General features: G+C 40.7%; 1 protein-coding gene, 2 long non-coding RNA genes and 1 pseudogene across 4 annotated transcripts; 1 reads left to right on the top strand and 3 right to left on the bottom strand.

Moving 5' to 3' along the window:
• Window positions 1–1915: 1915 nt before the first annotated feature.
• On the bottom strand, window positions 1916–3591 carry LOC137826436 (uncharacterized). The gene is made up of 5 exons (XM_090294101.1): window positions 3234–3591; window positions 3025–3151; window positions 2667–2945; window positions 2487–2588; window positions 1916–2398 (listed from the first exon to the last, which is right to left on the bottom strand). Exons 1-5 carry the CDS (start codon window positions 3569–3571, stop codon window positions 1916–1918), a joined length of 1329 nt encoding a protein of 442 aa, XP_090150227.1. The 5' UTR covers window positions 3572–3591.
• Window positions 3592–3680: 89 nt separating this feature from the next.
• On the bottom strand, window positions 3681–7095 carry LOC137826435 (uncharacterized; annotated as a pseudogene). Its single transcript, XR_016515211.1, has 5 exons — window positions 5200–7095; window positions 4807–5120; window positions 4629–4728; window positions 3828–4553; window positions 3681–3744 (listed from the first exon to the last, which is right to left on the bottom strand). The product of XR_016515211.1 is annotated as an uncharacterized LOC137826435 (transcript).
• A 1426-nt stretch (window positions 7096–8521) lies between these two features.
• LOC150025562 (uncharacterized) lies at window positions 8522–9694 on the bottom strand. The gene is made up of 3 exons (XR_016515212.1): window positions 9611–9694; window positions 9481–9524; window positions 8522–8734 (listed from the first exon to the last, which is right to left on the bottom strand). It is a non-coding gene; the product is annotated as an uncharacterized LOC150025562 (long non-coding RNA).
• Window positions 9695–12068: 2374 nt separating this feature from the next.
• On the top strand, window positions 12069–12577 carry LOC137826437 (uncharacterized). The gene is made up of 2 exons (XR_011083504.2): window positions 12069–12258; window positions 12375–12577. It is a non-coding gene; the product is annotated as an uncharacterized LOC137826437 (long non-coding RNA).
• The last annotated feature ends 13387 nt before the right edge of the window (window positions 12578–25964 follow it).

Here is a 25964-nt window from a genome sequence, read left to right as displayed (position 1 = left end):
AACTTCCTAGGACAACAAAAGGTTTTGACTCCATTTTTATGGTTGTGAATAGGCTCTTCTTTAGAGAAGTGGTAAGATGTCATGGATTACCTAAAAGCATAGTTTTGGATAGAGGTCCAAAAGTTATTGGCCATTTTTTGAGGACTCTTTTGGAGAAATTTGGAACTAAGTTGAGAATTTCAATTTCTAGTCATCCTCAAACGAATTGTCAAAACAAAGTTGAAAATATAGCTTTTTGTACTATGCCTAGGGTAATCATGAGAGACAACCACAACTCTAGGGATGAGTATCTTTTCCATATTCAGTCTGCTTACAATAGAGTAGTTCACAAGACTACCAATATTTCCCTATTTGAACTTGTATATGGATTTAACCCTCTTACTTCTTTAGATTTGTTAACCCTTCCTAACCCACAAACTTTTGTGCATAAGGAAGGCGTTACCAAAACTAAATTTGTTAAAAAAATGAATGAGAGGATTAAAGAACAAATACAACAACAAATAGAGAAATATTATGATAAGTTGCCAAAAACAACAGAAAAACAAAAAGAATGGCAACTTAATAGAATTGATTTTTATACAACTGCTCAAACTAACGCATTTGCTTTGTTTGATGACTCCCATAGATGGACGTTTGATCCGGGAGGACGAGCATAGTTGTCAAAGCAAGAGGCTGCTATCTGAGATCGACCCTGTGGATCTGAGGATAGATTTTCTCAAGAAGGAGGAGATGATGGACACCATCCAGCCTCATACAACCCCCTATTAATGACGAGGACGAAGCCTTGGATTTGAGGAAAAATCCTTTTCAAGAGGGAGGGGATGATGGAAGAGGCCCCGACACCAATCCATTGAAAGGCCACCAAAATGTCAAATTGAGGCAACCACTAGAGTTATAGTCAAAGAGGGGTCAAGAGGACGCATTCTACATGTCATAAACTCTAGTGTAGATTAGATTTTAATTTCTTATCAAAATTAGCATAGGAACTTTATTTGTAATTTTTCTTAGAATTAATTTTGGCACCTAAAACACCAACCTAGGTAAACTTAGAGTTTCTAAAAACCTCTAAAATTATCTAGGCCGGTCTAGGAAGCCCATGGAAGGGGTGAGAATACAAACTAGACACACCCCTCCCCATGTGCTCATTTAGGCTCCACTTTCACTACAAAAAAAATCAATTTTAGCGACCACCGAATTCGGTCGCTAAAATCACTATAATCGGTCGCTAATCATATCTGCGACCGAAACAGTCACCAAATAAAGATGGAAGCGAAAACCCTGGTCACAAAGCCGTTAGCGACCGAATTATAAAGTGGTCGCTACTTTGCAACCGAAATATCGGTGGCTAAATCGGTCACAGAGAATTTGGTCACCAAAATTTAGAAACTAAATTAGCAACCGCAAATTCGGTTGCTAAATTTGTCGCAGATAAATTTAGTCACCAAAATTCGAAAACCAAATTAGCAACCGAAATTTCGGTGACTAAATCAGTCGCAGAAAATTTGGTCACAGAAATTCAAAATCCAAATTAGCTACCCAAATTTCGGTGGCTGAATTAGAAGGTGATAGCAACCACCATTTTCGGTCGCTAAAAAGAAATCTTTTGGTGACTAAATGGAGATTTCTACAGCGACAGATTTGATTTCGGTGGCTAAATAGCCACCAAATCAATTTCGGTGGCTATTTTTATTTGTATTATTAATACCTATTTAAAATTGTATTTTGACCATTTTATAAAAAAAATCAGACCTGCTTATAAAGATACTCAAAATTCAATCAAGCTAAATTGTAATGAACTTCAAATACATAGTTTAAGAAGAAGTTGTGCTCAAATTAAAGGTAAATCATACTACACAACTAAAACTGTTGAAAACTAGTTAAAAGAGTCAAATCTATGATATAGTTTAACATATAACTAATCTTCTTCTGAACTGTCATCTCTACTCTGGTCTCCTTTATGATGTCCACTGGTAGTAGGATCTGAAGAGCCTGATGCGGGATTATTCATTTGAATGTGTTGTAGGATGAGTTGCATCTTCTCATCTTGTTTGCGCATGCGTTCACTTTGCTCTTCATGAGTTTTCATCAATAGCTCCATCTTTTCTTCAAGTGTCCGCTCCTTGACACGTTTTGTCATAAGTTCATCATTTAGCTTTTGAATAATCTCACGCATTTCTTCTATTTGATGGACTACTGGAGCTTGACTTGCAGCAGAGTGAACACTTGTTGAACTATTAAACCTTTTGCTCAATACACCAAGACCATAGACATTCCCTTTTTTATTTCCACTTCCAACAACATCGATGTATATTTCATTGTCATCAATAGAGGCAACATGAGAGTTTTGCGAAGATGCGCTTTCAAGCATTTGCTGTTGTTGGGCTTCTTCTCGACGTTTCTTATATTTCTCTTGAAAATGAAGTCAAATTGATTATTGCGAAGAAAACATATAGTAAAAATTAAACTATAACAGATTTTAAACATACCGCAAGGTCGCGAGTCTTGTCATTGACCCATTCTCCAGTCTTCAATTTCTTTGTTCTCTCTACAACCTCCCAAGCAGTTGGTTGTCGTTCAAGCTCTTTAGTCTACATAAATTCAATAAAAAGATATAATAGATTGTATTTAAATTAAATATAGAAAGAGAAGAAATATAATAATATTACCATTTTCTCAAAGTGAGCTGCGGTTGATATGGAACCACCACAGTAGGCTGAGTCTCCCTTCTCAACAGCCCGATTCGCCTTGGCAATAGCACTCTTGTTCTGGAATTCTGTAGAACTCCAATGCTGGTCCAAGGTTGCTCGAACAAGTTGTGGAATCCAGGTCCCCTTATCTTGACCATGCCTAACTTTACTCATAGCATTTTTAAAGATACGGGAGGCTTTTGTATCAAAAATGGATCTAATGAGTTGGTCTTGTTCCATATCCCACCTATACTCTTTCTGCATGTAAAATAAATTAGAAAAAAAACATTGTAGAAAAATAAAATATCATTTTAAATGTAATCATAACTCAAATTACCTTGAACTCTCCAAACCATCTATCTTTAAGCTCAAGACGAACCTTCTTCCAAGTGGGACTGGGTTCATCATATTTTTGCTTGATGATTCGTGAGATTACATTGGAAGGTCCATTTGCAGGTGAAAAACTATGTTCAAAACATATTGTCAAAATGATATATGAAAATTAGATCATATTTACGAATTAAAATTAGATTAAAATATACTTACTCTCCTCTTTCTGCATGAAGCCAGGGTCTTTGATCAACTACATTGCCAGACTCATTGTCAGGTGTAAGAGAGTCTTGTATCGGTGAAGGTTGATTCATAGTTGGCTCTGTAGAAAAGGTAGTAGGATTTGATTCTCCTACATGATGTTCAATATCTTGTCCGTGAAGTGTAGGAAGTGGGGCGGCTCCTTCATAAATAGGATGTGTAGACTCCATAGTTGTTGGAAGAACAAACGAAGGGGGAATGTTGGTATTGGGTAAAGATATATCATCAACACGAACACCTCGACCACCACGATTAGGTGGTCTACGACCACCACCTCTACCCCTTGGTGTCATTTGCAAGTAAAAAATATTACATATATAAGATGTAATTAATACAATAATCAAAGTGGATCAATCAATTTTGAATAAACAAATAAAGTAATCATGATCAGAAGACTCAAACCTGATTGTGTTTTCTACAACCAAATATGTCAACCAAATATGTCAGTTATCTTCCCTGTTATTCACTACAATTATGGGAAACCACAATAAAATTAATGTTAAACATAATTTGGACAAGGTATACAATCAATTTTAATGCATGAATTACCGAAGAGGTATCTGTGTCACTGAAATCACTCTCAATGTTATCCTCACTTGAAATGTATTCCTCCTCGTATTGTTCATCTATGTTTGTTTCATTTAGTAATTGTATATCTACTTCTTCTCCCCCCCCATCAACATCATCAAGAGAATCATGAATGAATTCTGGATCAACATGTAGCACTACTTCAAGTTGTAGAAGCTCATCATCTTGGTATGGAGTGTCATGCTCAACCTCACTTATTGTGTTATCAATGATTCTAATACGAGCTTTTGTTTTAATTACTCCCAACCAACCTTGGTGTCCCTCTGGATATTTGGTGTAATAAACTTGCTCTGCCTGTTGGGCAAATATGAATGGATCATATGCTTTATTATATCTCCGTGATTCTTTTACTTGAACGATCTCATAGTTCTTATCTACTTTGGTTCCTATATTAGGAGTATTATCAAACCATTCACACTGGAAGAGAACTACATTCATTATTGGAAAGCCAGTATACTCCAATTGAATAATATTAGACAATATTCCATAAAAATCTGACTCTGATTGACCATTGGTTCCTCGTACATAAACACCATAGTTAGTGGAATTCATGCCTTCACTCCAAAGAACAGTGTGAAATTTGTATCCATTGATAACATAGATAGACCATGATTGAACTTTTCTCTTAGGACCCCATGCTAAGTTAACCAATAATGGATCTTCAATATTATTTTCTGGATTTAGAACCTAAACAAAAGATTATAAATTACACAATGTCTATCTAAAAGTAAAATTTGTATAAAAGGCAAATTAAAAACATACATATTGTTTGAACCATGTAGCAAAATAGGATGAAATGTATTGGCCAATTTGAGCTTCGGAAGCAGTAGGACTAATCTCTCTTAAATATTCAACATAAATACTGCAACAAAGAAATTGATTATTCAAACCTCATGCAACATAATTAACTTTCTTTTCAAATGAGTGAACATTGTCTTACTCAAAGTATGGTTGAACCTCTTCACAGTTTTGAAGAACATACAATTGGGCAGCATCAAAGTCTTTTTGATTTAGATAATATGTCATGCATTTTCCGATTTCTCTTCCTGGATAATTGAAAATTGAAATAGGAGGAGCACGTGAAGAACCCTCGCCTACTTCAAGATTACGAGGGATCCTAGTCCTTCTTGTTTCAACATGATCAGGATAATAAAATGAGGCAAATGTAGATGTTTCCTCCACCAAGTAAGCTTCACAAATAGAGCCTTCCACCCTCGCTTTATTTTTTACTTTTTTTTTAGGGAGTGTAAGAACCTAAAAAAGAATTGTACATAATTTTAAATATTAAATAAATAAACAACAAATATTATAATAGTGATTAGTAATTTTATACCTCTCAAATGGATACATCCAACGATATTGGACTGGACCACCAACTTTTGCCTCGTAAGGTAGATGAATTGGAAGATGTTCCATGGAATCAAAGAAGCTTGGTGGAAATATTTGTTCCAATTTACACAATAACACAGGAATATTTTCTTCCATAACTCTTAGGTGTTCAACATTTAGTGTTGTCGAACTTAATTCTCTGAAGAAAAGACTAAGTTCAATAAGAACTTTCCAGATTGATTTTGGTAATGCGTCAAATGCAATTGGAAGCAAACGTTGCATGAACACTTGACAATCATGACTTTTCATGCCATGTAACTTGCCTTGATTAAGGTCAACACATCTACCCAAATTGGAAGCATATCCATCTGGAAGCTTCAGTTCTTTAACCCATTTACAAATAAAGACTCTTTGGGATTTCGTAAATGTATATGCTGCTTTTGGTTTGATAAGTTTGCCACCACCAATGTCTTTCAACTCTAGCTCTTTTCGATTGCATATTTGTGCTACATCCAATCGAGCCTTGTTTGTGTCCTTAGTTTTTCCTTTGATATCCATCACAGTGTCAAACACATTCATGAACACATTTCTCTCTGTGTGCATAACATCAATATTGTGACGTAAAAGTTGAGTTTTCCAATATGGCAACCTCCAAAATATACTTTGTTTCTTCCAATTATGTTTAATACCATATTCAGGAATATTTTGTTGTTCTTGTAATTCAGTGCAAACTGGTAAGTGTGCAACCCTATTCCAAATGTCAAGACTAGACAAACGTGGAGGAGGGGGATCAGTCTCAACAAACTTCTTCTTGAATGCCTTTTTATTCTTCCTAAATTGATGATCAGGTGAAAGAAATTGACGATGACAGTCAAAAAAGGATATCTTGTGGCTATGACTAAGATAAAAAGCCTTTATTCTTTCCATGCATATAGGGCAAGAAAGTCTACCAGAAGTCATCCAACCCGATAACATGCCGTAAGCTGGAAAGTCATTAATTGTCCACATCAAAGCAGCTTTCATCATAAAATTTTGCCTTAGTGACACGTCATAAGTCAATATCCCTTCAGTCCACAAGGTGCATAAGTCATCTATAAGTGGTTGCAAGAACACATCAATCTTATGCTTTGGATTTGAAGGACCTGGAACTAAGATTGTCAAAAACATAAACTCTCTCTTCATGCACATGGAAGGCGGAAGGTTGTATGGGGTTAGGATAACTGGCCAACAAGAATAACTTTTTCCATATTGACCAAAAGGATTAAACCCATATGCACATAAACCTAATCTGACATTTCTTGGGTCTTGACTAAAATCTGGATGCATTCTATCAAAATGCTTCCAAGCTTCTCCATCAGATGGATGAGACAAAATAGACGGGTCCCTTTGATTCTCACTATGCCATCTCATGTGAGGTGCAGTTGCCATTGAAGAGTATAACCTTCTAAGTCTAGGAATGATGGGAAAGTACCACATTTTCTTAATAGCAATTTTCTTTTCAATTCCCCTCCTAGTGACTGTCTTATATCGCTCCATTCCACAAATAAAGCAATTAGTTATACTTTTATGACAATGTTCCCTATAATACAACATGCATCCTTTTGGACAACAATCAATTTTCGTACAACCCAAACCCAATTTTTCCACTGACTTCTTAGCTTGGAAAAAATTATTAACCATTCGATGATCTTTGGGCATAGTCTCCCCCATAAGTTGGACCATTCTATTGAAACATCCTTCAGACATATTATAATCAGATGTCAAGCTTAGAGCTTCCAAAGAAGCTGACAATTCTGAGTGATTCTCGCATCCTTCCCACAAGGGTGCTTGTGCAGCCGCAAGCATGTTAAAAAAATTTCGAGTTTCAAGATCAGGATTTTCCTCCATGTACTCAGATCCAATAACACTCTCTGTGATGTGATTCCAATAGCCACATAGAACAAGATTCTTGACATTTTTAGGAATCACCTTGAGCTGGACATTATAGAGGCACTTTTCTTAGAGTTGGATCATTGTTCTAAGACAAGAACTCACCAAAAACTAGTACCAAATCCCAAACTCATTTGGATGCTCCACATATTGTCAAATTGAACCAACAAAGAGAGGTAAAATTGAAAGGACCGAACAGAATTGAATAAGCAAACATATGAACCGAACAAAATTGAAATTAAAAGACAAGAACAGAATATAGGTGCTGGAAAAACAGAAAAACTGAACCAAACAACTGAAGAACACAAGACAACATGAACAATTGAAAGAGAAGAAAGGAAGGAGAAGAGAATGCTCATGAAGATGGAAGAATGTTGGATGATCTCGCCACTAGAAGTGTGGAATGCTCCTAGATGAGAGTGATGCCGCCACTTGAGGACTCCAATGATCCATCAAGATAAGACTAGAGAAGAAGGCTCCAAAAGCTCTCCAAAGTTCACTCAAAATTTTAGTAGAGTTTTCTTAGATTAATTCCAATCTGAATTTTACAAAGGAAGCACCTCTATTTATAGCCTAAGGTGCTGAAAAATAGGTGGGAAATTTCAAATAAACTCATTTGAAATTCCCACCAAAAACAAGTCACATGGGAGGTGTGACCTTTTTCTACTATGACACCTCCCAAAAACTACACCTACACCACTCTCCTAAGTCACATGGGTAATGTGACTTTATTTTACATTTTCACACTCCTTTATTTAATAACCACACCTCCTAAAACTATACAAGAGTATTTCAAAGCTTGGCCTTGCCCCTCATGGGATGGACTTGGGCTCTTTAGGCTTTGGCCTTCTTGGGCTTGGGCTTGGGCTTTGGGCTTGGGCCTCATCTTTATTTTATGTCTTCTTTTAATTTTGAGAAGACTAGAAGGAAGAACTTCAAATGTGAGGGTGGATGTCCTCTTCCTCCATTAATAAAAGCCTCCTTTATTTGATTCTCATCACTCTGGTTGCATGCAATGTGCATGTGAGGGCCCCACATGATCCCTTATCATTTGATGGAAACGACCTAATTCTTCTCTTTGTTCACAAGTTCCATAACATGAACTGGAAACATCCACTGGGGGGGATTGTGGCAATTCTTCACCATGATTTGTCCACCAATAATAATTAGGCATGAATCCCTCTTGATAAAGATCCCACCCAACTTGATCCACATACTTGAAAACTTTACAACTACATTTAATACAAGGACATCTTAACATTTCACCTTGTTCTTGAAACTTTTCTTGACTAATAACATATTGTAGGAACTCATACACTCCTTCTCTAAATTCCTCTGTCAGATGTTTGTTTCTGTCCAATCTTTTATACATCCACTTTCTACCTTCGGGGATTTCCATTAATGCAATCTGACTACAACAAATTCTTAATGTATACACTTGTTTTAGGAGAGAGAAAACAGAACACTGAATGGAGAAAGTAAAAAATGGATGCAAATATGAAAGTATTGGGTTGACAGGAAGAGAAACATACCTTTGTTGGTTCACTTTGTAACTGATCTTGGGAGGAGGTTCTATTATTTATATAAAGCTGTGGCTATATATATTTTTCCTATAGACAAGAGAGACGAAGAATATCATATTGAATCAAAAGATCATTAAAATAAGTAAAACTAGCTTCAACCTAATAATAAAGGTTTAGTCACCATCATCGAAAACTAATAAAAATTGAGATATAATCAACCATTGATTAGCCATATTGCCAACAGTTTCATCCTGATATCATACAAAAGAATAAGAAAGAAGAAACTACAAACTAAGGAAATGAATGCAGAGGCAAGTTTAGATCAGAGGGAAAAATCTTTCACCTTTTATTTTTTAAAGTTCAACCATTAATTTGGTCCCTATAGTTGAACAAACTTTACATTTTAGTCTCATGTAAAGATCATATTTTTAGTCTTATACATACTATTGTAATCTCTTTTAATTTCTATGAATTTAAACATTGAGACTAACAGATTAAAAATGGTATGCATAAAAACTAAAAGTAATCAAAATAATGAGTGAGATAATGGCCTTTTTTTAATATTGATTGTGATTTTTCAGTAAAAAATAAATTTTATGCACTTTGTTCTAAAGTGACATCAATTGGAATGGTGTCCGAAATTAGTAAATAAGGAAGAATTTTGGAGAGTTAATTGCATATGAAAGATAAAACACCACATTGCACAACATTAATGTAGTAGTATAAACATACACATGTAACAATGATAAAACAAGATAATTTTGTAACTCCAAAAGGTTCACTCTAAGAAAGGTGGAGTAAAACACAACAATACTTGAGAAAAAGAAAAATACCTGAGGAACAACAATTGCTAGATTTAGAACTCCTATGGCCAATCCTGCATAACCAACAGGCATCTTGAGATCAGAAACATTAAAAGACCAAATATTCAGGATATCAAAACTATCTACAACTAATACCAACCTTGGCCACCTCCTGAATCAGCCGTCAACTCTGCTGTGACAGCAAATGGAACACTATAGGTAATCTGCCACAGATATGGGAAATTTATTATGTCATGCACTCCCTTAGGTATTTAATAAAGCTAATAGAATGATTGCTTGAGAAGATCTATAAGGAAACAAAATCTGGTGGTGCAACAAATAGTTTAAATGTAAAAGTCAAACAACTCATTCATTGATTTTAGCTCCAGGCATTTGTCAACTAAGGCAAAAAGCCCATTCTCAGTTACATGACGACAGCTCCAAAGAAAAATGTACTGAACAAAAACAATAAGCTATCATTTATAATGCAATGGAATATCACAAACATCGAATATAAACCAGTGAAGATTGATGATCAGGCTCATACAGACAGTGAGATTATTGAAATGCCATTTCTTAGACAATTGTAATTTTTCTTTTGACCATGAGCTTCAGTATAAACCCTTTGTTCTGATGTTCTATATATTAGTTTCTTTTGTTATGGAAGGAGGACAATAATTGAACACAAAAACCTAACATTCAAGTTCTTATAACTTGCCTCCAACTTTGGACAACTCCTTACAATGCCAAACAGAGATTCATCCGTGATAAATGTACCTCCAACATTCAGATGTTGTAAAGACCTAGTTCTGGTTATCTGTTGTTAGAAGCAAAGGGAAATAAAAACAAAACAACACATTAATTGACAATGTATTGATTTTTTCTTGGAATGTGTCCTAATTTAGGTTTGAGGACAAATTTTGTGGCTATCAGCTGAAATCCAAATAGCTATTAGTCAAACTAGAAACAGAAAATAACAGTTCCTTAACCTGACAAATGTCAGAATACTATCTGCACAATCTAGTCATGATAAACTCCCAAAACTAATCTAATTTCATTCCAACTGCAATAGTCTGCACAAAATGATTATATGTTGGAATGGCAAGTGAGACACACATTGAATTCAAAAGATCAATCAAAAGAATGACCCATATTTATAATATTTTAAAATTTTGGGTTGGATTTAATTTCAAGTTTACTCGTATAAGATGATAGAGATTTTCAGGGAGCTGAAAACAAGTATTGTGATTTAATCCCCTTCTATTTTCTAACATCATTCCATGTAATATGTCCCAAACCCAAGCATGTGAGTTACAAAATCAAAACAATAGCATACCAGTTGGTAAATCATCCAAAGGTTGTCATGAAACAATTATCCCAAACGCTTAAGCAGTTAGTGAAGGCACATGAATCTCATACACTTTTTATGCAAGAGCTCTTTGGGCTTAAAAGGTTTGTGTTTCAATTGAAAATTTACTAAGAAAATTGGGTGCAATAAGGATCAAACTCTGGACTACTTGGTCATAGAAGCTTTGATACATATGAAAAACCTTTATATCCAACAAGTTTAACACAGTTGAATGAAATAAATGTTCATCCTGAATATTCAATGAATTTTAAATGCAACAAAAATAAAAGTGACCATAAAAAGTACTCTTGCAACATATCCAGTGGCTGATGAATTCTACTACAACACTGATTTACAAAATGGTCTGACAGGGCAACAAAGATTTTGGTTTTAAAGTGGAATTTATAGTAATACACCAAGAAACATAATTATAAGAATCTTACAATTCATGATTTGAATCACACAATTGGATTAGTCATCGTTCATATCAAGTGAAGAATCACACATAACCATGAATCTTAAATACATGATTGAATTGGAATGATTTTGTATCACCAATATAAATGATGCAGTTCAACAATTAATTGTTTTTATGTTTATTTTTACTTCACTTTTACCACTTCATATCAAAGCAATTGAGTTGATAAGCTTAAACTTAAATGAAAAGAAACCTGATTTTGTATCACCAATATAAATGATGCAGTTCAACAATTAATTTCTTTTTTTTTTGTTTATCTTTACTTCACTTTTACCACTTCTTATCAAAGCAATTGAGTTGATAAGCTTAAACAGTTAAACGAAAAGAAACCTAAGGACACTTTTAGCAGTATATTGGGCTCTATTTTTAATCTTCTAAAATAATGGTTTCAAATAAGAATGTGTTGCTTATGACTTTGTCTTGTGAAACTCATGGCTATTTTTTTAGTTTTAACTTATTATGTTGACCATTACTCGTCGTTTATATGATATATTTCAAGCTAACTTTTACCACTTCTTATCAATGCAATAGCATGATGTAGAAACTAGAAAGCATGATGTGTGGCTACATGCATAGCTTCCTCTACATGGCCAAAGTATGAGGTGCCAGATGTTAGCCTTTCAACCCATTCCTTAACCTCCAGTATCATTTAGCATTTTTTAGTGTGCCAAAGTATACTATGCTTTAACTTCACTCCTACTCAAAAATGCATAAAACCTCCCCCTCTAAACCCTTTGTACAATGTCCTCATCATTCTGTTTTGTTGAGCACCAATTCATTAACTCTTTCTTCCCACCGTTAAGCTCCATTAATCCCCATGATCCCTTTAGGAATAATGAAGCCTTCCAGAGGAAAGCTTCCTCTTCCCATCATTATCATCACTACATGGCTATCTTGTATGCAGAGAGACTCAGTTTCCTCTCTTCCAAGTCCATTTTCAAGTTCGAACCATGTCCTAGACAAATCACCAAACCAAAGTCGAGTAAGTCAGCTTCTCATATGCCACAACTATATACCTCACCTCATCTTTGCCTTCTTATGTTTTTATCTATTATGAGTTTGATTCTAATGCAATTATATCTCATCATACAATGACAGTCCTAGCAGGTGACAAAAAGCTTCAAGGGAAAAAACTGCTATTTGTTGGGGATTCACTGCAAAGAAACCAGTGGGAGTCTTTTCTCTGCTTGGTAGAATGGGTCATACCTCATAAGCATAAATCTATGAGACTAGCTCATTCGGTCTTCACTGCCAAGGTATTGATATATTGATTGAAATGATGGTCAAATATGTTTACTCAACTCAAACAGCTATTAACTAGAACAAAACTTAGATGCAGTTTTACATATGCTTTTGCTGTTGTTTTCCAATCAGAATTGAAGTTTCACTTTAATAGACAGAACTAAGATGAAGCTTTAAGAAAAGAAAAAAGCCAAAAGAATACGACTCTAGGGGTAATTATTTTCAATCAATCATATAGCCAAAAGACAGGCATACCGTTCGCTCGCACCGCTCGCACCGTTCGCCTCCGCACGGCTCCGCTCACACCGTTCGTCTCCGATCGGCTCCGCTCACACCTTCGTTCGCCTCTGTTCGTATCTCCGTTCGCACCACGACCATCACCTACAACTTCGTCCTCCTCCGACCACCACTGTAGCTTCCTCCTCCTCCGACCACCGCTGTAGCTTCCTCTGCACCTTTCTTCACTCCTATAAGCAATTTTGGGTATTTCGTGCCCTAACAACACCTGCACTTCCAAATAACTCCAAAGCTTAAAAAAAAACAAATTTTAAATTAAAAAATATAACATTTGTGTAAAATTAAAAATAAATATTAAATAAATATTTAAATATCCATGATAGTAAATATGGATATTTTAATAATTAAAATTTAATAATTAAAAAACTATTTACAATTTAATTCTAAAAATTTATTTATTTTTATAAAATTAAAGTTATTTTAAAGATATCATTTTATTTAAATTTAATTATATAGCATAATTTACTTTTTTTTAAAGGATTAATGGAAAAAGAAACCAGTAATACAACTAATTATTTTTTAAATGGATGAGTACTCATTAATATTCAAAAGTGTGTGTGATCCTTGTATAGTTTTTTAAAATAAAAATGAATTATTATTATTATTAATAGTAGTAAAATAAACAATTATATTTAGCGACCAAAAGAAATTCGATGGCTAAAAAATAAACGTATTTGGTGGCTGATTCAGTGGTAAAAATAAACAATTATATCTAGCTACCGAAACAAAATCGGTGGCTAAAAACTAAATAAATTTGGTGGCTGATTCGGTGGCAAAAATAAACATTTATATTTAGCGACCAAAAGAAAATCGGTGGCTAAGAAGTAAACATAATCGGTGGCTAATTCGGTGGCAGAAAAAAGCAATAAAATTTAGCAACCGAAATAAAATCGGTGGCTAAAAAATTGAGTCCACTAAAAAAGTTCAACCCTATCTCTAATCTCAAGATTGAGTCCACTAAAAAATCTAGCTATGGTGGTGGTCTCATTTTCCCTAATGGAAGCTCGCATCATATATAATTCCATCTTCTGCCTATACTCCTCCACACTCATAGATTTTTGTTGGAGTCTTTGGTGTTTGTCCATTTCCTTGAAAGCTTAGGGTGGCTAAGGGTACCTTTCTTTCCTCACTTACCATATGGCAAGCAAACAATTGTTCTACCTTCATTTCCCAATATAGATTAGCTTTTACATTCTCTTTCCCATGGAAATAAGGTAGATCTACCTTAACCTCCTTAACACTTTCCTTTTCTTTTCCTTCTCTTCTAGTTTGCCTAGGGTGTGGTTGATAGTATTCATTTATCCTAAGACTTTCTTCCCCAAAAGAATCTTTACCCATATAACTAGATGCATGTGAACTTTTTTTAGATTTATGAGAGTATTCATCCCTTTCTTTAACCATTTTCAGCTCTTTTTCCATCAATGAAAAATGAGTATCCCTCTCTTTGAGTTGGGCCTCATGTTCCAATTGTCTATGTGAGAGTGATTGAAAGTCTCTTGATAGTTGTTTTAAAAGAGCTTTAATTGACTTTATATCACTTTCACTAGAATTAGAAGAATCACCTGACATGATTAAAGTTTTGTGTTAAAAGTACTTTACCTCAAGAAAGATAGGTGTAGTAATGTAGGTAGATTCCTAGGAAAGGGAGGTGAATCACTTGGATCACTTAAGTACCAAGCCTTTCCTAGCCAGATTTTATCCTTCAAGACTTTCACAAACCTTTCTCTAAGTAATTCACTTAGAGCACAACCAAGAATGAAAACTCAATTTTTATGCAAGAAGAACAATGTAAAGCAATAAAAACGCTTACTAGAAAATTGCTATCTAGGAAAGCTTGTAAACTAGACGTTTCCTAAAGTGAGGATTCTTGGAATTTTTAAACTTGAAGACAAACTCACCGTCTAATGTGCAATTAATCCAAAATTGAAGATTAACTATAACTAGAAACCTTTAAACTAGTCGAATTCCTAATGGTGAGGCTTTTTGGTACTTTGAACCTCAAAGACACACTCACCGTCTAATTGGCGTGATTAATTCCATTAATTATTGAATGTTTAACAATTTTCAACTCAAAAGAAATAAATGGAAATTGGATTACAAAAGAAAATTTAGAAATCCTATTTTTTGCATTTCTTTTGCTTGTTGTTACTCCTTCTTGTTGTTACTTTTGGTATTGGCACCCACTCTTTGTGTATTTTGTAAACTCACTTGCTGCTGCACTCTTGTTCAACCTCTCAAGTATATTCAAGTCAAGTCTTCAAAACAACACCTACTAAGTAATAATGGACTCACCACAAAGGTTCGCTCCAAACTTAACCAAGGACCACTTTTGAAAACTTCCACCAAAGATAGAGGTCAACAAATTTCAAAGCAACAAAAATATTTCAATTTGAAATTGGACAACAGCAAAGGGAGTAACAATGTGACAACTTGAAAGAGTAATTGAACAAATTGACAAGCAAGAAAAATAAGGTAATCAACAAAGCTAGCACACAAAGTGAACCTAGGGAAAGGTACTAGAATTGGATTAGAAAAACCAAAACTGAACTACAAAATTTTAAGTGTAAAAAGATATGACTTAAAACATTTATGCTGGACTGTAGAATGCAAATCTGACTTTGAAATTTTAACCACAGTTAGTTCAAGATCTTAACTAAATTTTGGCACTGAAATAATACTAAAAACATGTGCCAATTAATTGCAATAAAATTTCCAAATCTATTGCCAAAACACCGTTTTCCCAACGTCTGTTTTGAACACTGATAGTATTTGATTTATCATTTTTTTTCTATTTCGAATTTTGCTTCACTTTTTTTTCCACCTTTTTCTAACACTTTAATCTTTCCAAATCCAGAATTTCAAAATTTTTGAACATCACAATCAAATTCTTTGAAGAAAAAACAGTCAGCACAAATTCAACAAAAACAGAGGAAACCTAATCTAGAATTAAAAAAAAAAACTGTTTTAAGAACTTGCAAAGACACAATAGAATGATTGTATAAGAATTTGTGTGGATCTATCACACAAATATGAACTCAAATCTAAAAGAAAAATGCACCAAAGGATCAAACAATTCAGATTATAAACTGGACTCAAGATCAAGTCAAGAAACAAAATCAATCAAGAAAAGTACTACTAGGATTTGATGACAATTCTTGGAAGCACATGACTTGACATAACATGTATAGTGATCCTGCCGGTTGACCTAGCGTAAGAGCGTTGCCTCGTCACGAACCTCCTCACCAGCTTGACCCCACGTGGCTCTCAAGTTCGCACCACAGGAAATCTTTCTGAGAACTTGAAAACACAAGGTGGCGCCTCTGCGGCCGGTGGCGCTCCGACGCTCAAGTCAGTAACAAGAACACCCAAAACTCAGAGAAAATATGCTCTGCAGAACCGTACTAAAGGCACACAACCCTAGAAAAATGAGCCGTAATGAAAACGTACCTCTGCAAATTCTGTTAAGTTTACCTTTATAGCTAGGTTTCTTCTCTCTCCAGGCCGTTATGCTTTTGGACGCGTGGCTCGCATCCAGCCCTGCACGTGTCGCCATCTGGGCTAGGATAGCAGGTAGCGCCCAACCCTACACGTGTCATCATCTGAGCCAGGATAACTCGAGCATGATTTCTCTATTGCTCCCAGCCCTGCATGTGTCATCACCTGGGTTGGAGTAACTGGTAGCATCCAACCTTACACGTGTCGTCATATGGGTTGGGGCAACTTGAACGTTATTTCTGTGTAGTAACTAGTCGCGCGGCTAAGTCCTCTACTCAAGGAGTAAGCTAGCACGCGACATGCTCTAGAACACCACCTGACAAGGCGAGTATCGGGTGCAGCAAAGTGCACCATCTCTGTGATATCGCTTGTCGCTAATGGCACCCTCCTTATCGCCGCGCCATGCATGTTCTGGATGAGGAAACCTTGCCTTCAACGAATGTCCACTCTGGGAATCCTGTCGCTGATAGGCAAGATGTTCCCTTCAACCCACACGCCCTTCACGCCCTATGCTAGTGCAACAATCACCTTACTGAAATTATACGCTTGAACTTACTCTTCCGAGCCTTCAGTAGCTTCAACTGAGTTTACTGGGAAATCCGGCGATGTGCTCCTCGCGGCGGTGTCGGACCACCTGATCTCCCATTGCCAAACACGTCGATGACAGATAGACCCGACGACAACCGACCATGTTCACTATAGAACGCCAGTTCCATGAACTGGCAACTACGCTCACCTCTGAACCATCCATCTTTCTCTTGCCCACGTGTTCCACTGAGCACGCCCCACATAGTCACGTGCAAGACACGTCATCACACTAGATGACCTGGTCGGTACACAAGCCCCCTAGTGTCGAGTTGCGACTTGTTCAGCGAGGAGACTAAAGAGGTTTAAATCCGGCGACTTACGTGGCTTTGCGCGTTGGCGCTCATACTGTTCACTGACTCGACATTTCACCAACTTCTTCGATCATTCGACACGTGGACTCATCAACGACCATTATTCACTGTCGTTTGCGCTTCTCGCAACGTTCGAAACTCTTAAACACTTCGCGCCATTTCACTGTTTCATTATCTTCTACCTCTCTTCAAACTCTCGAAATGCTCTAGAGAACGCTCCGATTCCCCCAACCACCATCTTTCTGAATATTATTCTGATAATCTAAAGGTAACTTTTTTATCGCTCCTACTGATATTTGTTGCATTTTAATTGGTTTGCATCATCCATTACCTGTCTGGAGCATATGTTGTAGGATGTTTTTCTTTGCTATGTTTTCTCTTTTCCGCGTTTAGGGTTTCTGAACCTTTCTCTGCGAGCCTCTCTTGTTTTTCCCTCTCCTCTTCTTCTGTCGAGTCTTTTTGTTTACGAACTCTCATACCTTTTCGTCTTCTTGCAGCTTCCTCGATGACTCGTTCAAAAATCACACCAAACCCTCGTCCATCTCCTCGCAACCCTCCGGCGAAAACCCATAGGGCAAACCCTTCTTCTTCCCGCGACCCCCCAAGGGGTCCCAACGTCCCTTCCGACCGAGTTACGAGACCCACATCCTCTCATCCTAGCCAACCACAACCAAACCCACCACAAACCAGCGCGATGGTGAAGCCTCTTCCAGATTACAAACGGTTATACCCGTGGGCCTCCACAACCTTGCTGGGTGAGACTTCATCCGTCAACTCCGATCGCGACATCCTTTGCCTCAAAAAAGGTGATAAGGAACATCTCTCTTTCAGTAAGGAGCACGATGACAAAGTATCCGTGTGCCCTTGTCCTCCCGGTGAGCCCATCTGCACCGACAATCAGGGGAGCGACGAGGCCCCTTTTTGCTTCGTTTACACCACCATGTTCAAGAAGGTCAAGCTTCGGTTCCCCTTCACACGCTTTGAGAAGGAGCTCCTAACCGAGCTCGACATAGCCCCCGCCCAGCTCCATCCCAACAGCTGGGCGTTCGTACGGGCTTACCAAATTATCTGCGCACATTTGGGACACCCGGCCTCTGTGGATGTATTCCTCTACTTGTTCGAGGCGAAGAACCCGGGCGATCGTCTGTGGGTCAGCTTCAATGGGGTCGCTGGGAGGTCTATTCTCTCCATCTTCTAGCAATCCTATAAGGATTGGAAGGGGAAGTTTGTATGTGTGTGCTGTAGCGATCAAGACCCTTCCCTTCTCGACGAGTTCCCCTTGTACTGGGTGAACAAGGGAAGGAAAGAGTCAAGCTTCAGGAAGGCCAGGGGGCCAGAGAAAATGGGAGACCTCGACAAGGACTTGTGCAGCTTCTGGAAAAGAGTCGCCTCTTCCAACGTGGTTCTGCCCACTTCCGCTATCATCGCCTATGAGTTTCTCGAATGCCAACTAGACGTTCACATAGGTTCGTCCTTGAGTTCCATTAGCTTATACTTGTATTGCCCTGCCTTTGCTTTGGTGTTGCTGTTCTGACTTGTGGGTAGTTTTAGCTTTCCCCATGCATTGTCTTACATTGCTTGTCTTTTTGTGCATTATTAAGTACCGAATTTTTGTGCTGTTTGGTAACTGTGGGCCACTAATGCAGATATGATGCTGGGGAAGGATAGAATGACTTAGCTACGCGCCATAGCCAAGTCCCACAAGCTTGCGGCGGGCTCCCAAACAATCCCAAACTCTGTCGCGGAGGCTGCCGCCGCCTAGGGCCAATCTCTGCCAGCTGGTCCACCAGTGGCTGCCGCTCTTCCAGCCCCCCAACGCAAGAAACTACCCCTCAAGAAGGCTAAGAGGAAAGCCCCCAGGGTAGTATCTGACGAAGAGGCGGACGAAAGCACTGAGGACGGGCTAGTCTGCAAAAGGAAGAGGATGGCTGTGATCGAGCCCCCAGCAATTGAGAGCGCCGCCCCAAACTTCATCGAGAACCCCCCCAGCGCCTCCACACCATTCGAGTCCGCTGGGGATGCTCTCGTTTCAAACGCCTCAGTTGCTGAAGCCGCTCCTGAGCAACTTGCTGATATGCAAGCCTCCAATCAAGCCGCCGAAGAACTCCTTGCCTCACCACCACGCCTCGAAGCTCCCCCCGCAATCCAACCTTGTGAGGTTGGTGGTGAGCACCAACCTCCGCCTCCTCCAGCAACCTCAAGCCTCCCAGCCACTCTTCAAGAAGCATTGAAGTCCTTCACCGTGCGCCTAAGTGCCATGGTTGACGATTGTCTTCCCCAAATCGTCGGCGAAGGGCTCAAGGACTCCTTGGAGAAGTTTGAGCTCGATAACCGGATCAACCAGGAGGTGGCAAGCACCACGAAAGCCGCAGCCGAGAAGACCAAATGCGACATGCTGATGCAGGGCCTCGAGTTTTCGCCGGTCGAAAATGCCCTCAAGGACGAGCTCCAAAGCGTGAGCAAAGACAACAAAGAACTGCGCAAGAAACTTCATGACAAACTCCAAGACGCCGTTGAGCTGGAGAATAGGATTGTCCCTCTGAGGGAGAAGATTGCCACGCTGGAGGAGGCAAAGAAAGCTGATGCCGAAAAGATGGCCAACTTGGCGAAGAGGTCAATCGAGAGGGAGACTCTTCTCGGAAAGGTTGAGCAAGAGCGGGATAAGGCTTCCAAGGAATTAAGTGAAACCGCTGCTGAGCTAGCCCGAGTTTGCGAAGAGAACAGCGGGCTCAAGAAGAAGGGCGACGAGCTCGAGCTTGAAGTCACCCGGGTTCGTGAAGAGAACAGTGGGTACGAAGATCGACGAGCTTCAGCTTGAGGCTACCCAGGTTCTAACTTCCGGCTTTGGCGCTGCTTTGGAGCAGTTTGCTTGCAAATATCCCGACCTTGATCTCTCCGAGTTCTCAGTATACAACAAGGTGGTGGACGGCAAAAATGTACCCCCAATTGATTTATCGCCTTGAAAACTCTTATGTTTTACCTTGGTCTGTAACAATTTTCCTTCTGTTCGAACTGTTCGATACTCATGTGCACGTATATATATATATATATATATATATATATATATATATATATATATATATATATATATAATCTTCTAATTTATCTATTGTGCAATCAACTGGTTTAACTGGATGGTTTTTTCTCAACTCAACGTACTTTGCACCAACCGGTACTTAACTTTCTGCAAACCACCTTAACTGAAACAAACGCTTAATTCGAAGCAATAACGTTTAATACGAAATCACTTACTTAGCATCTGAAACTTCTCTAGCCCGACCCGCCGAGGGCCAAAGGCATCTCTACATCGTCGCTCAGAACTTCGCTGACGCGGCCTTCGCCGTGCGATTCTCTTTCTATTTCAATCCTAAACTATGGGCTTCTGGCGACGTCATCTTCCCTTTAACTGGAAACGTCCCTTGCGGGACCACCTTCTGATTTCATCCTTGCTCACCTGGGAGGAGAGCTGTCTTTCGAATCGCTTTCTACCTTCCCTGAGCATTTACCCTAAGATAACTTACACCATTGTTCCCTCATCTCGGGGTAGAGCCGCCTTTCGGATCCTTCTCTACCTCCCTGAGTTTCAGAACAATGATTTGGGTGGTGGGGTGTCCTCTGCGAACCTTCCCCAACCACCCTTCACCTCCGATTTAACTGGTCTTACTAGGTCAATATTGGTGTCTCTCTCAAGGGGGAAAGAGTCCTTCTCCAACCCTCCTTTCCCACACTTGAAATCATTAACACCCCTGACTTTTCGGTTTCATCTTGCCTGAACTCACTCGAGGGTGAGAAGGACTTTTCCTGATGCCTCAACTTGCCCAGGGGTTACATCTCCTCCTCCCCCGGATGCACTGAGGGCTTTCAACTTGCCTCAATTCGCTCACGCAAAGAGGTCTTGTGATCTGTACTTACCTGCGCTCACTCAGGGCGAGGAGGACTTTAAAATCTCTTTCTCGCCTGCGCTCGCGGAAGGCGAGGAGGTCTGTTCAATCTCTTTCTCGCCTGCACTCGCTCAAGGCGAGGAGGTCTTTTAAATCTCTTTCTCGCCTGCACTCGCTCAAAGCGAGGTCTTTTAAATATCTTCCTCGCCGGGAGGAAATCTGATACTTGGGCCTCCGATCGCCGGGAGGCGGTGAGGACTTAAAAAACTTTATTCTTGTGCCTCCGATCGCCATATGGCGATGAGGACATAGAAAACTTTGTTCCTGTGCCTCTGATCGCTATATGGCGATGGGGACTTAAAAAACATTGTTCCTGTGCCTCCGATCGCCATATGGCGATGAGGACTTAAAAAACTTTATGTTTCGGAAATTTGGTACTGGATGCATGTCGTTCGGATTTGCCATTTTTCTTTAAAACTACACAAGGGCGATAGGGTCTCTCCCCACAAACTTGGCAAACAGACAGCATGCAAACTTAATAGCTGGGACACTTTGATAAACTTCGAAACCTTCTTTACTGGGTGGCCTCATTAAAACCCTCCTTAGGGAAAAAGAGTGCCCCCTTGAAAAATTTGTTTAAACTGATACATCTTAAATTGTTCGAGTTAATTGCTACTTACAAAGGCTTAACTGTAGTAAAACTTGAGATGGGTGGCGTTCCAAGTGCGAGGAATCGCCCTTCCCTCCAGCGTCTCCAAGCGGTAGGCGCCGTTCCCGAGTGCTTCAGTTATTCTGAACGGTCCTGTCCACTTGGGTGACAATTTGTTTTCCATATCGTACTGGTGGGCCTTCCTCATCACCAGGTCACCATCTCTGAAATGCCTTGGCTTTATCTTGGAGTTGTACTTACGCTCAACTCTTCTCTTTACTGCCTCAGCCTTCATCCGCACTTCCTCCCTGACCTTGTCCAGCAAATCCAAGTTCATTCTCCTTTCTTCGTTCGAGTCTTCCGCCACGAAGTTCTGGAACCTCGGCGAGCTCTCCTAGATTTCGACTGGAATCATCGCGTCGCATCCATACACTAAGCTAAACGGGGTTTCGTGGGTTCCCGATTGCTCAGTGGTCTGATATGCCCATACTATACGGGGAACTTCCTCAGCCCAAGACCCCTTGGCCTTTTCCAGCCTCCTCTTCAAGCCTCTCAGCAGAACCCGGTTAGCGGACTCCACTCGCCCATTCGTTTGCGGGTGTTCCACGGAAGCAAACACCTGTTGTGTCCCGATGTCCTCGCACAGCTTCTTCAACAGGTGGCTTGCGAACTAAGTCCCGTTGTCTGATACTAGACGCTTGGGCACACCAAAACGACACACAATATTCTTCCACACGAAACTCTGGATTTTGTGTGCGGTGATCTGGGCTACTGGTTCTACCTCGATCCATTTGGTGAAGTATTCGACCGCCACAACCAAATACTTCATCTGCCTGATTGCTAACGGGAAGGGCCCCAGAATGTCGATTCCCCACGTGTGGAACGGCCAGGGACTGTAGATTGACCTTAGCTCCTCTGGGGGCGCCTTGTGCCAGTTGGCGTGCTGCTGGCATTGCTTGCAGCGCTGGGCATATCTCTTGCAATCTTCCCTCATTGTGGGCCAGTAATAACCTGCACGGACTGTTCTTGTCGCCAGAGATCGACCTCCAATGTGGCTCCCACAAATCCCTTCATGGAGTTCAGCCATAATTCTCGTGCACTTCTCTCCGTGCACACATACAAGGAAGGGGTGTGTAAATCTGAACCTGTAGAGCTCGCCACCAATGAGGGTAAATTTGCTGGAGCTTTTCTTCATCTTTCTGGCTTCTGTTGAATCCATTGGGAGCACGCCATCTGCCAAGTAGCGCTGGTATGGCGTTATCCACGTATCAGGCTCGTGGATAGCGCAAACTTGCGTCGTGCTTACCTTTTTCGCTGGGTGCGCCCTGACCCTTGGCGTCCTCAAGGTCTCTTGCATCAGAGATCTATGGCCCCTTGCTGTCCTTTCCGTCGATTTACAAACGTAAAGGACCTGGTGATCTGCGACAAAAGCCCGAGGAGTCTTCAAAGTTTCTTGAATAACGGTCCTCTGCCTGCCCCCCTTGCCCGAACTGGCAAGCTTAGCTAGCAAGTCAGCTCGGGTATTCTGCTCCCTCGGCACGTGTACCACTTCGAACAAAGCGAAAGATCTCCTTAGCTCTTGCACGTACTCCATGTAAGCTGCCATCTGCGGGTCCTTGGCTTGGAACTCGCCAGTTACTTGTCCAGTGACCAACAGCGAATCGCTCTTGGCCATCAGCACCTTCGCCCCCATTTCCTTTGCCAACAAGATACCGACGATCAAAGCCTCATACTCTGCTTGATTGTTGCTTGCTTTGAAAGCAAACCTCAGTGATTTCTCTATCAACACGCCGTTGGGTCCCTCTAAAATGACCCCAGCCGCGCTGCCCAGCTGGTTAGATGACCCATCTACCGAGAGTACCCAACGAAAGTCATCCTTGGCGTTTTGAGCTGTTTCGAAAGACAGCTCGTCCACGAAATCAGCGAAGATTTGCCCCTTGATCGATCCCTGGGGCTTGTACTTGATGTTGAATTCCGACAGTTGCACCGTCCACTTCACCATTCTTCCAGCTACATCCGGTTTCTTCAAAACCTTCTGGATGGGCAAGTCAGTCATTACCAACACCGTAAAGCTCTGGAAGTAATGGCGCAGCCTCCTCGCCGAAAATACAACTGCTAACGCCGCCTTTTCTAAGGTCTGATACCTCACCTTTGGGCCTTGCAGCACCTTGCTAACAAAATAGATGGGTTTTTGGACCTGATCTTGATCCTGGATGAGCACTGCGCTTATTGCCCTCTCAGTTATGGCAAAATACAGCCTGAGGGGCGATGCTGCTTGGGGTTTGCATAGAACTGGCGGGCTCGCCTAGTATTCTTTGAGCTTTACGAAGACCTCCTCACACTCCTTCGTCCAGACAAACCTGTTGTTCCTCTTCAAGCACTGGAAGTATGGGAGGCCCTTCTCCCTACTGGCCGATACAAATCGAGACAGGTCGGTCATTCGCCCCGTGAGCTGTTGCACCTCCTTCACAGTGGCGGGGCTCCTCATCGCCAAAATGGCGGTGCACTTTTCGGGGTTAGCCTCGATTCCCCTTTCTGACAGGAGAAATCCCAGAAATTTCCTTGCCTCCACACCAAAGACACACTTCTCAGGATTTAGTTTTAGCTTGTACCTGGCGATGGTGACAAACAAGTCTTCTAAATCGGCGACGTGCTTGCTTTTCTCCAGGGACGTCACGACCATGTCGTCAACGTATGCCTGCACATTCCTCCCGAGCATAGGTGCAAGCACCTTGTCCATCAGCCTTTGGTATGTGGCTCCCGCATTCTTCAGCCCGAAGGGCATCACCTTGTAGCAGTAGCATGACCTTTCCGTCATGAAGACAGTCTTCTCTTCATCCATGGGGTGCATTTTGATTTGGTTGTACCCTGAGAAGGCGTCTAGAAAACTGAGTAGCTTGCACCCTGATGCACTGTCTACCAGGGCGTCTATACTCGGCAAAGGATAAGAGTCCTTTGGACAGGCCTTATTCAGGTCTGTGAAATCAACACACATTCGCCATTTTCCACTACTCTTCTTGACCAGAACGACATTGGCGAGCCATTCTGGGTATTGGATCTCCCTGATGTGGTCTGCTGCAAGGAGTTTTTGCGTTTCTTCCTTGATCGCCTGCCTTTTCTCCTCGTTGAACTTTCTCCTTCTTTGGCAGATGGGCCTGACCTGGGAATCCATTGCTAAGCGATGGCACAAGAAATCGGGGTCGATCCTCAGCATGTCCGAAGCAGACCATGCAAATGCATCCAGGTGTCTACTTATTACCGGGCGATTTGGTCTTGCGTCTCACTGTCTAAGGTTCTCCCCAGCTTAAACGTCTTGCCGTTGATCTTCCTCTCGAGCCATTCCTCCACTGGCTGAGGCTTCTTTTCGCTGGCGATCAACGCCCTCGCGATACTTGTTTCCCTGGCGGTCTCCGAGCAGCTTCTTTCTCCCTCCAACCGAGCGACGCTCTCGGATCTTGCCTCTATATCCTCCATAGGCACATCGCCCTCGGCGACCACCTCCAACACCGTGTCTGAAACTCGTCGGGTTTCCTGCGCAGGCTCTGCGCCAGGGGGAGGCGTTGTGGTTACGTGGCACACAGACCTCTTGTTCTTGAGGCTATTTTCGTAACACTTCTTCGCCTCCTTTTGGTCAGAGCAAATGGTGATGATCAAACCCTCCATAGACGGTAGTTTGACCTTCATGTGCCTTGTCGAATGCACAGCTCCCGTTCTGTTGAGCGTTGGCCTTCCCAACAGTATGTTGTACGTCGACGGAGCGTTTACAACAAGATACCTGATCTTCTTTGTTCGCGAGGCCAAACCATCTGTGAAGGTCGTCCTCAACTCAATATACCCCCTTACCTCCACTTGATCGCCGGCGAAACCGTACAGGCAGCCCCCATATGGCCTCAGCTGATCGGGGGACAGTTGTAATTTTTCAAAAGTCGGCCAAAACATTACATCTGCCGAGCTTCCTTGGTCGACCAGCACCTGGTGGACTATCCTTCCTGCCGTGACAAGTGAGATCACAATAGGGTCGTTGTTGTGAGGTACAATGTCCCTGAGGTCTCCTTTGGTGAACGTGATGTCCACGTCGGGTGAGTTGTCCTCAAAAACTTCCACTGACATCACCGACCTCGCGTACTTTTTGTGTTGCGATGCAATGCACCCTCCACCTGAAAATCCACCAGCTATGGTGTGGATCTTGCCGTGGACGGGCACCTCGTGTTGCTGTCCTTCGTTG

Source organism: Phaseolus vulgaris, chromosome 8 (genome assembly GCF_051622355.1).
Source record: "Phaseolus vulgaris cultivar YP4 chromosome 8, ASM5162235v1, whole genome shotgun sequence".
In the NCBI taxonomy this organism is placed as follows: Eukaryota; Viridiplantae; Streptophyta; class Magnoliopsida; order Fabales; family Fabaceae; genus Phaseolus; species Phaseolus vulgaris.
Note: the sequence above shows the minus strand (reverse complement) of the source record. Positions and strands in the feature narration are given on the sequence as shown.